Source organism: Haliaeetus albicilla, chromosome 20, assembly GCF_947461875.1.
Source record: "Haliaeetus albicilla chromosome 20, bHalAlb1.1, whole genome shotgun sequence".
Taxonomy (NCBI): Eukaryota; Metazoa; Chordata; class Aves; order Accipitriformes; family Accipitridae; genus Haliaeetus; species Haliaeetus albicilla.
Window position 1 is genome coordinate 25,560,107 of NC_091502.1, and position 12,813 is coordinate 25,572,919.

At 44.8% G+C, this 12,813-nt stretch overlaps 1 protein-coding gene across 2 annotated transcripts in view; it reads right to left on the bottom strand.

Moving 5' to 3' along the window:
- UVRAG (UV radiation resistance associated) overlaps positions 1-11,030 on the bottom strand; it is a 96,026-nt gene extending 84,996 nt beyond the window's left edge. The window contains exon 1 of one of the 2 annotated variants that reach the window (XM_069808625.1): positions 10,914-11,030. In XM_069808625.1, coding sequence (XP_069664726.1) covers positions 10,914-11,030 — 117 coding nt within the window. Of the gene's footprint in view, positions 1-9,834; positions 10,088-10,913 lie in introns of those variants that run through there. The other variant, XM_069808624.1, reaches the window with a different exon arrangement.
- Between the last annotated feature and the right edge of the window lie 1,783 nt (positions 11,031-12,813).

A 12,813-nucleotide genomic window follows, 5' to 3' on the forward strand; every position in this document is an offset into this window, starting at 1 on the left:
GGCTTCAAAGATTAGCCAGCAACACAAATGTTACTACAGCAATTCTAGTTGTTTTGAACTTAACAGAACTGAGCTTGCATGGTCAGCTATTTGGGTCTCTGAATACTTGTTATAATTAAGTCACAGAAAAACACAGGGCTCTGTGTGCTTTGTAGCTCACAGCAGTCAGGTTGGTTTGGGTTTTTGTTTAGGTTTTTTTTTTCTTCCTTTTCTTAAAAAGCATAAAAACTCTAGCTCTTAAAAAAAAATCTAAATATGAACTGTATTTAGCCAACATGAGCATTATTTATTAGCACAGCACTGCTCAACACATTATCTGAACTTCCTGCCTCCTCAGATTTTCACTACTTGCTTTCATCTGTCCGTACCAGTTTGACTTATTACCTAGCAATCATGTGATCTAAGTTCTTGGAATTCAAATGGTAGACAAGAATTCACACTTAATTCAATTTTATATAAGTTTTCAAGTTGCCTTGTTTTCCAATTTGATACACTCCACTACAAAAAGAAAAAAGGTACCTCACAGAAGGTGTGGGTCAAGTCTGCTGCAGTATACAAAGCCTCAAATAGCAAAGGAACATGCAGTGGGAATTTGAGATACTATTCAGATGTGTTGTTACCTAAATCCACAGGAAGGATAAGAAAATGCTTGTACTCCAATTTAGACACTTGCTAGGAAGATTTATTTAGAAGTTTTGTAATTAAACAGTTTTCCACAGTTCACACGATTTCAGATCGACTTCAGAAGCAAAGCAGAAGCATTTGATATGCAATCTTGTAGCACACACAATAAGGAATTTTTGGAATTCTATTTTCATGTGATTTCAGCACACACTTGAAGACAGCAAGGCCCCGAGAGCTACACAACCATCATTAGTTCAATGAATCGCTTGCGGATCTCATTATAATTGCACCCCCTTCATATCTCAATTTCCTCAAGTCAAGTAATGGCATTCAGCAGCAGTTCAGTAACTCATTTCTCCTTCTAAGACTTAGATACTTTCTGGCAACAGTCTTTCAAAAGTTATGCCTGCTATGAATCATACCTGAGGCCAACACCAATTCAAAGATGCACAGTAGGAATGTAACCACATTTTTTCCTGTGAAGATGCAGAACACACTCATACAAAACTTTCCTCCCTCACATTCCTAAAGATTTGATGCAAGCAATGAGACACATTGAATCTGTGCAGTGTGATTTACCCAGACTAAGTGACCACAAGAAAGGTCAAAACTACCTTCACCAACACAGGCCTAAAGTTTTCACAGACGTGCAATTGTGGATTTTAGTTTATAGTTCCTTAAATCAAGGTGCTGGCTTTCCTTTATGCTTAGGGTCATCTGAAAAGCTTTTGAAAGGTTCATATGAGACAGAAAACACCTATGAAGCTTTCACTTGAACACAACAAAGCTCAAAACAGGTTTCTAATCATTCATACTGTGCCACAGCTACTCCTGTTTCCGTACTGCAATGAGAGTTTCAACAAAGAGTCAGTACATGGAAGATGTTGTCCAAAAGGCATCAAGTCTGCCCTAATTCACATAGGGAGAAAGTGAAAGAGGAAGAGTAAGGAACATCTCTACACTTGACATGGCCCATGTAGAAATATAATTATTCTCCAGCTACTTGAATGCAAACCAGCCCTTCATTAGCTCAACTCAGAGTTAAAGTATGCAATACATGAAGTGAACATTATATCTGACAAAATATGCCAGTCTATGGCACAGCCTGCTCCTTTAACGCTAATTAAAACAGCAACAGTAGTATCAGAAAGTAATAAGATGGCTAATTACATAACAAATAAAAAAAAAAAGATGGCTATATACTACTTTTAAAGGTAGCCAAGTCCTTCAGTCTATCCTCCCTTGCACCCTCTCTTAATAGCTAGCCCACTGAACTCTTTCCTCACTAAGTAACTGAATTTACACTGGGGAGCAAGTCAGAACTCAAGTTCTACCTCAGAGCAATAATGTAAACAGCTGGTAACTGTTCAGCAGGAGCAAGAAATTTTCTCTTTGTACACCATAATCACATGCAGAAAATCTACACTGCTTTTTTAGAGCTCAGAACCAATGAGACAGCCAAGACCAAAACTGACATTCCACGCAAGCTCACAGTGCTCACACTCTTCACTAGTGATTTTCTGCATCCTCATCCTTCTTTTAACATCCAAAATTTGTGCTCACTTCTGCAGAAAGACTGAATGACCTGTTATTTAAACTAGAAGGTAGGGACAGGTACAGAAGACATGGGTATTCAGTCTTAGGATACAAACAGGATAGCTGGTTAGGTGTGACAAAACAAGACTCAAAACATAGAATTTACTTAAATGTAATGTTAGCAGGAGGGGTTCAAAAGCAAAATCATAAGCCCATGCAGGGACTTAGGCAAATCAACTTCTTTCTGTGTATTGTTTCAACAGCTGTGTTCAGTTATGGTCACTACAACATCAAGAGCAACAGACCAAGCAAGCTGGCAAACACCACAACCCTGAAGAATAAAAACTGTCAGCACACCCTAAAAAATTGCTCTAAACTGGGGTTAAGAAAAAAAAAAAAATCTTACAAGCACCAACCATTAGCCAGCCAAAGCTCCTCTTGCTAGGTGTTTATATAAGATACAAATAACAAGGAACTACATATACAGTCTTTCCATCTTTAACCAAGACCTTTAAGGAGCAGCAGCTAGAAATACCATCTTTCCTTATTGATGTTTTCCTCCGAGTTTGTCAAATAAATATTTACTCACTTGCAAGATGAAAGACCAAAACTGTAACTGCTTCTTTGACACAACATGGGAACTATGCCATGGGGTAGAAAAGCGAACATCGGGGTGCAAGTCCCACCTCATTAATAACGCACTGTAGCAGTTCAGAGAAGTCCCTTAAGCTTCTTAATACCACCTTGGGCAAGAGAGCATTAGTCCATATTAGCAGTGAGAATGACCTGGGAATACCAATTAAGCAATGGAAAACAAGATGATGCTCAGAAGGAAAGACACAAAAAGTAAACAGGGCCTTATGGAATAAAGCATCAACAAAACTGAAGCAAAGGCACTTTTGACCTTAAAGAACCACTTGATTTTAAGCATGCACCAAGTTGCACAAGCAAACAGCATACACTGATTAATAACCTGAAGCATATTAATGTTTATCATGTTACTGGATGACAAACCAAGGGCAAACCAGTAAGCTTCTTCATAAATAAGGAATGAGTCTTCAGTTACCAGCTACCAAGACCTTTCCTTCACTCAATTAAGAATATTCCTTAATCCCCCACAAATCTCCCAAATAAAGCATCAAAACTGATTTACTACAGCTTTCTGACAGAACAGTCTCTCTCTAACTTACCGCCAGACCATTCAGTCTGCAAAATACACTTGCATTCCTTAGGGAAAAAGATAGCAGATAGTAAAAAACTAGCCCCAGATTAACAGCCAACCTTTTTGGCTGCAATTACAATTTCACAGTAACTTTAACAACTATTTCCTCCTAATTGTCTCTAACAAACACTAGACAGTGATACAGTTGGACATGGATACAACTGTGTAAGATCACTAGATCAACACTCACATTGTAGTGTTTTACTGGAGCTGCACTTCCCTCCCCACTCAGCATTTAAAGACAGTGTATGTCAAAGAGAAGTGAAAGCAATATTCAAATATGATACTTTCCATCTGCTATTCTGACTTCCCCCAGCATACTTAGTAGGAAAGAGGAAATAAAATATTTAAGAGTCAGTCTTTGTTTTCATATTGCTCAGTGGTATATACAACAATAGCTACAGAAAACTATTTCAAAAAAGATACTCTTTTCACACTGTTTTACTTGAAAAACTAGTTCATGTGCAGCTCTGAGCTCGTACAGTCGCTTTCTTCACTTCTCCCACATACAAGACCTCTCAAATTCATTTGCCAGTGCACTTTGAATCACCCATTTCTGCTGTTACCCAGGTTGTCATGTATGAGTGGTACACATCTTTAAATAAAGTAACTATGAAATTTTAGCCTTGTTCTAATTCACCCATGTTCTTCTCATTCTGCTTTACCTCTACTCACTTGGATCACCTCAAGTATCTAAACATATACCCAAGGTACTGGATTACACTGGATTGTCACTTCCAACTGCTGAAAATAATGGTTTTATTTACTATTGGAATGCAGAAGTACCTGCAATCCAGAAGTACTTGTTCTTTTTTTTCCTGAGAAGTTCTTTCCAGAAGTACTTCCAAAAGAAAAAAACGCCTTTTGCTTTAAAGTTCACTTCGCTCATGACTTTCATACCTTTCCATCCTGGGTTCAAACAGGGCAGCAATGCAAGTTTCTGAAGCGTATATATTAAGCTCATGCAATTAGTAAAATCCCAAAAGCTCAAAGACTGTTAAATGTTTAGTATATATAATTTCTTTGAATGTAGCTCAATGGAACAATTCCTTGTACATGAAATTTTACAGAATGGATAGAATCTTCACTACTATGGTCATTAATGAGATACTCAGACCTTGTCATCAACTTCCCATTTCTTCATAGGAATGGAATAAGAGTATAAACCTGAAAAGGACATTCACAGTCTCTGAATTCAATCCCTTTATTACAGTCAACCAGTTCATGGAAGGTAAACATTACAGCATGTTTTCATATTAAAAAGTAGATTTTGGGGGATTTCTTCCTACCAGTTAGGGGTCTGCTCCAGAACTTTGTTTGGTTGAAAGAAGTTTTTCAGTTCCTAAATAAGATTTTCATATTCAGTATTCAAAACAAAGGACCCTTCCCTTCAAAACATGTTCAGGACAGGGATAACCCATTGTCTGAGCAGTGGTGGGATGGCAGAAAACATATCCTGGCTACATGATACTTTTACCCAGCTACTGGAAATGCCAACATGCACCTAGTCTGACAAGTCTGTATCAGTACTGAGCATAAACAAATGTGATGCTCTGCAGTTTGCTGAAGTTCAGAGTGCAAGGAAGCCTCACGTGGCTCATCATGGAACCATGTCAGGGTCCCTTGCCCTTATCATCTTAAACCCCACTATGTGAGCTAAACTGTTCCCAGAGTTAAGCTAGCATGGAAGCCACAGCAGCCATGTTTGCTAAGTGTTGCTCTCGGGCTCCTAAAGATTCATCACACTCCAGCTGGTTCTTCATGAATCTCAGTCTGAAAGTGAATGGAGGCTACAGAGTGTCCTTGGAAAGTTTCACTAACTGTTTGCTCTGTTTCTCTCTGCCCTAAACACCTACTTCTGACATCTGTGGCTGAAAGCTCATTCCTGCTCTTTTCCACAGAAACTTTCACCACCTGACAAGAGTTGTCTATGAACTGAAAGATAAAGAAGATATTGGGTCACCTGGACTTCAGTCTAACACTGTTCACAGCTGTGCACAGTGGCACACTTTACCCCTTCCCTTCTTACCACCGCGTCCATATTCACCAGAGCATATCTAACTCCCTCACATGCACCCTTGGACACAATACATCCAGTCTTTGAGGAGCTCAACTTGGAAACCCACCTTGGATATCACTACACAGGGCATACTGAAACGTGATTGACTGACACTGAGCTGGAACTAAAGCTTCTGATGGAAAAGACCTAACTCCATGTACAGCTTCTAGTATATCCCTTAGTATCTATAATAGCTAGGTTTTTTTCCTCTCCATTACCCAGGCTGTCTCCAGCGAGCAGAAAATTGCTTACATCGAGGTATCAATAACATGGGTCCAAGAGTTGAACAGTTTCCTGGGGAAAAAAGCAGATATAGATGGGCGTGATCTCTGGTCCCATTATAGGGCTGCCTTAGGTACAGTCTGAATGTCACGTATTATTTTCCCGCTATAATTTGGAAGTAAGCCATAGACGATCTTCAGAAGAAAGCTTCTTGCACCTGATCATCAATCAGGCCAGTGGAAATTAGCAACATAAGCAGACCAAACTTTTAGCTTACAACTGGCAAGTACTGGTGGCAGAGATGCAACTGGCTGATAAGCATTTTCCCTGTGGTTGGTGTATGGTCAAACCACTTGGGAACAAGCTGTTGAAATACTTTACAATCAGCCAAGTCAAACAAGTGCTAAGCTGTTACACGTATGACTTAGTACTCACCTACTACACTGGAATCCACATTGGGTTTTGTTCGCTTTTCTTCTGTCATCTATCTTTATCACAACAAAGTAGTAGGGGACATTTTTGTCATTTTCTAAAATGGTTCTAGCCATTATTTCTGAGGGATCCTCCTCTGCTCCAACCAAAACCAATTATACCTATAGTTTATTCATGCCCTGGTTAGCCATCTAGACAAGAGGGATGCTTCAGTCTACACACATGGATCTGACTGAATGCCTGAACCACAGACCGACTGGAAATCATTTGTTAAAAAAAAAAAAAAAGTATGGGTTCTTTTTCTTCATTACATCTCCCCAATCACTCACTACAAACTGTGCATCAGTACAGCTGTTTGTACAACAGTACATGCAGTTCAAGCTTGCAGGTCTTCAAACACTATCTCACAGTTCATTAAAGCTTCAGTCTCTCTAATGTTGGAATTGATAGTAAAAGCTTATCAATTTCAGCATGAAGGAAAAGTTTGAAGTGCTGGAGGCACTGGTGCTGGAGTCCATGAAGATATGCTTTCCTATCTCTAGACAACCACACATGACATCTGTTTTCGTCAGCAATTAGCACAGTAACATTCAACAAATCATTTGACTGCAGCATGACTGGCTGTCTATGTTAAGACTGCATTTTTTTTTGTCCAACCCCTTCCATCTAGAACATGAGTCTGAAAGGTTTGGCTCCCCCACCTCCCATTGCTTTGAGCTGCCTATGATGACAGGACCAAGAAGTTTGTTTTGAGCATTTAGAAATCAGTAAGTTATCGTGACACTCCTGGCTTTCTTGCATCGAGCAACTAGGAAGAGATAATGCTAAAGAATCTCTGCTTTTAAAGTGTAATTATTTCATGACACATTTTCAGTTCTGTTTAGACTCACTCCTCCAGCAAAAGAAAACATCCTGGCACAATTACTTAGGGATACAAATTGGAATATTATGCTTAACCAGATGCACTTCTATACAGCCATATCCTCTATTTCTCCCACTTAAAATGTAGAATACAACAGCAAAAGGCATTCTTAGGCCAGGTCATCCTGTCACCACCAAACAAGTTAAAGAATAGGTGTCAGACTGACTAACAAGTATGGTCACACTGGCAAAAGGCTTTGGACATGACTTTTCACTCCTGCAAATGTGTCAGTAGCAGGAACTTCGCTTTCTAATCAATGTGAATTTCACTGGCACAATTAAATCTAGACTAAACCCAAATCACACCTTCAACACTTCAGTCATTAAAAAGTCAATTTGGTCATTAAAAGCACTCACCTTAAGTTCACATTTGAGAATTTGGTCTTTAGAGAGATTTATAGCCATGACTCAGACCATCTTACTCTCATCCTTATAGTCAAAAGATGCAGCACTGGGTGTTCTAGAGAAAATTGCCTACTAAAACAAATCATCAAGTTGATTTCTGTGCTGGCAGGTAGCAAACAATTACCTCGCGTACAATAGACTGGAATGACTTTACCATTCTTTTTCATGATTCTACAGTAAAATATCTCCAGGGTGATTAGCCCCTTCAAGGAAAGTTATCTTGCAATTCAGTAACAGACTTTTAAGATCAGATAATACAGTCAAAGAGGACGATTTGTTATCAGTGCAACCGACTGTAGTTTAGTTCCGGAGCTTCTTGATTTGACTGCAAGCACTGACACAGCATACAGATACCTTAACACACAGTCCCTATATTTGCAGAGCACACAGGAAAACAATACCTCAGACTTTGTCACTGCCTTACACTGGCTACAATTAACATTTCTTCAGCACCCATACAAGCATCCTACATGGCTTAAGCTAAATATTTACTCGACTGGAACATCCTATAATTGATGGTTCAGTTGCTGCTCCTACAAAAGTTTCTGCTCCTAGAAAAGAGCCTGTGTTTTGGTCTCACTTTCACAAATGAAGTCCAATGACTAATAACTAAGGCTTCTCCCTGCAGCATTCACCTGGTTCTTGCACAAGCCGGGGAAAGAATAAAACCAAAAATTCAGCAGGGAGAAGGCCATACTTGATCTCCTGAAAGATCCACTGCTCCCTGTAAAGTTCATCCAAAACAGTGCTCACATTTGTGTTCACTAACATAAAACAGGTCCACATTTTAGAATAAGGACTTGCTCTCAAATTAGGGTCAATACTTGCACGGTTCCAGTGGCCAAGAGCCATCTCCCTTCCCTCTCTTTGCCCCTAAGTGGATGTCTGGTAAATCATGTTTATCTGAGGTGCAGTTATATCTTCATTTAAAGTGGACATCTATTGATTTTTCTCTAGTAACTCTTCATTTTCACACCTGGTAACATGTAGCTCAAGTAACTCAGATTGTGCATCTACTTCTCAATAATGTCGCCTGCACCAAGGCAATGAACCAAAACTTCAAGCGCAGACTCACATCTTACAGTATTTCTAAAGAAAAGCATGCTTTTGCTAAGTAATTATTCCCCCCTCCAGCACTACTGCTTAAGCTCCCATACAATAAAAGTCACCCCATGCAAGAGGGGAAAGGGCACGGACTTAGTTTGATACGGATTGCTAAACCCTCATCCAGAGCCTAGACTTCCTCACTTAACCTTGCTCCTAATGCTCTCCAAAATTAAAACATGGGATGGTTGCCCAGTAAACCAAAAGCCAACTACCAGCAAACAGGAAAAACAGAGTTAGCTGAAGGAAGGATGTGATGGGGAGGGAACATCTCACCACTTTTCAGAGCACACAGTACATTTTATCCATGCTCACCCCCAACACCGCAGGAGAGGAGAGGGCACCCCAGCTGCTCCGGCCTCATCAGTTACCCAAGCTTAAAGCCGATTTATCTGGGTGTTATCCATGCTGCAACTCCCTGCTTTAGTTTGCACCCAGCACCTCTATGAGCACAGAAGCAGCCTCTCATGGAGAGGAAACCTGCACCTTGACTCTCCAGTACTGGCAGGAGAGGGGCACAGACCCCTGCTTCGGCACAAACGGAACCTCACCCTCTCATCTTCCTACCAGCCCAAGAGAAGGGTGCTCAAAACCCCTTGCTTCAGGGACCCTCCTTCCATCAAGCTCAGGGACTCAGGCTCAGGCATCCCCATACCTCGGGCAACTCCCCCTTACACCTCAGGCAGTACCTCTCCACCCTTTCACCTCAGGGCACCCCCACACCGCAGGGAGCACCCCTCTGCATCTCAGGGCACCCCACACCTCAGGAAGAACCCCATACTCCAGGGAGCAGCTCTCTGCACCTCAGGGCACCCCCACATCCCAGAGAGGACCCCTCTGCACCTCAGGGCACCCACACACCTCAAGAAGTACCCCCTCATTCACCTCAGGGCACCCCACACTCCAGGAAAGACCCCTCCTTCACCTCAGGGAACCCACACACCTCAAGAAGCACCCCCTCCTTTACCTCAGGGCACCCCACACCCCAGGGAGGACCTCTCTGCGCCTCAGGGCACCCCACACCTCAGGGAGGACCCCCCCCTTCACCTCAGAGCACCCCTCTCCCCAGTGAGGACCCCTCTGCACCTCAGGGCACCCACACACCTCAGGAAGCACCCCCTCCTTCACCTCAGGGCACCCCACAGCCCAGAGAGGACCTCTCTGCACCTCAGGACACCCCTCTCCGCAGAGAGGACCCCCTCCTTCACCTCAAGGCACCCCCACACCGCAGGAAGCAACCCCCCCTTCACCTCAGGGCACCCGCCCCCCGCTAAGCTGAGGGCCGCCTCTACCCGGAGACCGGCCGTACCTGCTGCGAGGGCAGCTCCACATGCAAGGCCCGGGTGGCGGAGCCCGGCGGTAAGGCGGCGGAGCCGGCGGCCGAGCTCATCTTCACGGCGGGGCAACGGCCGGGCAACGGCTGCAGCGCCCGTACATGAGCCCCGCGGGCCGCTGCTCTTTCTCTCTCTCCCCCCCACCCCGCCGCCGCCGGGCACCCAGGGGTTAATGGCGGCAGCAGCACCGGCCCGGGCCGCTCGCTACGGAGCCATATTACCGCAGTGCTGGGGGGGCGGGCGGCGTGAGGGAAGGAGCGTCCCGCTCGCTCATTGGCCCGTCCTCCACCGAGGCGGGAGCCCGAGTGCGTCTTCGAGACGCTACTGGCTGACAGGAACGCCAATCGACGCTCCGCTCCGCGGCCTCTGTCAAACCGTTGAAAGGGGAGCGGGGAGCCGATTGGAGGCCCGACTTCCGGAAGGCGGGACGGCGCCTGAAGGAGCGGCTGACGATTGGAAGAAAGCCGTTTTGATTGACGCGGCTTCGTCCCCCGTCACGTGTTGAGGGAGCTGTTTTTATCACGTGGCGGGACGAAAATATTTTGCTGGGTGGGGGCGCCGTCGCCATGGCAACGCGGAGCGGCCTGGCCCCCGCCGCGGTCTGGGCCTTGCTGAGGGGCGGCCGGGCCCGGGGTCCCCAAAAGGGCGAGATTCCTCGTCTGGACCCTCACGGCACGTCCAACCGGCCCCACATCCCATCCACCTGCCCCGCGTCCCGCCAAGGTGCCGCGTATTACACCAACCTGCCTCACAGCAGGCCGACGCGCCCCGCGAAAGACCAGCCTCTCCGCCCTCCGCATCATGTCGGCCTGCCCCACCACCAACCCACCTGCCCCACCGAAGACCGACCGGCCCCGTAACAGGCCAGCCGCCCCCGCGGCCTGCCAACCAACCCAACATCACACCGATGCATCCTGCGTCCCACCTCACCCCCGATGCCAACGCACGCCGAAGCCCGCCACAGCCACCGCCACCCACCTCCATCCCACCCAGGCAACATCCATCCCGGCCAGAAGGACCGTCCCCACCCAGAGCCAGCACCGTCCCCACGTACCATGCAGCACCGGGAGCGCCAGTCCTGTCCCCGCGCCCTGCCGTGGCCACCCGTCCCCACGGCACCCTGCAGCACCTGCCCGGCGTAGGCAGCCCCGCTGGAGATGCTCGTCCCCATCGCACTGCCGAGGACCGGCATGGGTTGTGCCAAAACACCCGTCTCCGCACCGCCGGGAACGCCTGTCCCCAAAACACCCCGGCAGCAGCAGCGCAGGGAACGCCTGTTGCCGGAGCGTGCCGCGGCACTGGAAATGCCTGTTCCCACCGGGCTGGGCGGCTCTGGAAGGATAGAGCGTGGCATGCAGTGCTGGAAAGCCCTGTCCTCCTCTCCTCCTCCCCCTCCTCCTGTCCTCACCCACATGCAGCTCCCACACCGTGGAGATCTTCCCCGCTGGAAGCCCACCAAGCCTTCGTTCACCTGCAGTACTCGTGGTTTTGCAATATTCGTGCTGTATCGACGTGCGTTGTACCGGCGTTGTCTTCAGCATGCATTTTGGTCTTGGGTATTCAACAGTGAACTCATTAAAAATAAAATAAAAAAGAGGAAGAATGATGAAAACTGGAGTGTAAAGCCAAGTTTTCTGGAGTTCGATGGCCAAGCTTGCAGAAGTCATCCTCTTCCATCCTCACCCTCCCTTGCAGCCACTCGCCAGGGTCTGCCTTTCCCCACAGTACTTCCTAGGAAGAATGGAAAATGGAGCTGCCAAACTTTCCCCCACAGTAATTCCCCATTTCACCACTGAGGGACATGTTGGTGTGGACTTTTTTTACCAAATTGTGTGATTCGAGGTGTGGGTGCCCAATAAATCCGACACCTCAAACTTAAGTTTTGGGCATCATGAGCCTGGAGTTGTGTTTGAGTTCTGGATGTTGCTGTCTCTGACCAAGGAAATTATTTCACGACAGTGGCCTTTTTTTAGAAGAGCTTCTGGGAAACCAGTGCATCTCCTTTTTTTTCTTCTGATGAAAAAAATCCCCTACTATTTCAGTATTTTCAACAGCAAAGTGTGCTGTTTTCCAGCATCCAGACTCCCGAGCCACATTGAGATCAGGAGGTTCAAACATAGTAATTTTGGACCTGTTGTATCAGTTTGATTCACCTCCTGGTTTCTGGCTCATTACAATACATATGCTCCTTCCTCTTGAACTTTCCATCTTCACTTTGGAGGACTGAAACTTCATTTTTAAGGTGAAAAAGGAGTGAAAAAAAGCGTTTGGAGTGGCAAAAATGATCTTAACATCAAGAGATTTGGGAATGCTTTCTGAATCTGAGACTCTTTAGATATGCTTCCTCCAGTGAGCAAAACTAATTCCGGCTCAGAATTATATATAAAATCAGAGATGATCACAGTTGTAAGAACAGTTATTCCTGAGATAAATCACTAAAAAGAGTTTATGGAAATACCGTGAAGATTCCACTGCTTGTTTGCCCAAAACATCAAAGGATTAAAAAAAAAAAAATCAATCCTCAGATGATATGTGACTTTTCTGTGACTAACTGATGCTGATTTGGTGAATTTAAAGTCCATACGACACTACCATAGGAGGATTTTCCTCTTTTTCTTCATTTCCACAGGAGCAGATGACTATCTCAAAACTTTCTTAAAATACTGATGTTTAGAAAAGTCAAATGAGTTACTTAACATAGCAGCTCACATGCTCTATATATGGAGATTGCATTGAATTTGCTGCTTAATGTAGACTGAGAGCTCTAACCCATAATTCAGGGACTAAAAAGCAAAATTTCCCCCAGAGGAAAATTCAAATATGACCCCAAATCCCATGCTGATTTATTAATGATTTTGTAGCAGTGGAACTGATAGAGCTCCAAAGAAGTGCCTGCAGATTTCCAGCTCATGCTAGCTAAGGCTTTGGCCTCATATTCTCAATTTCAGACTTAT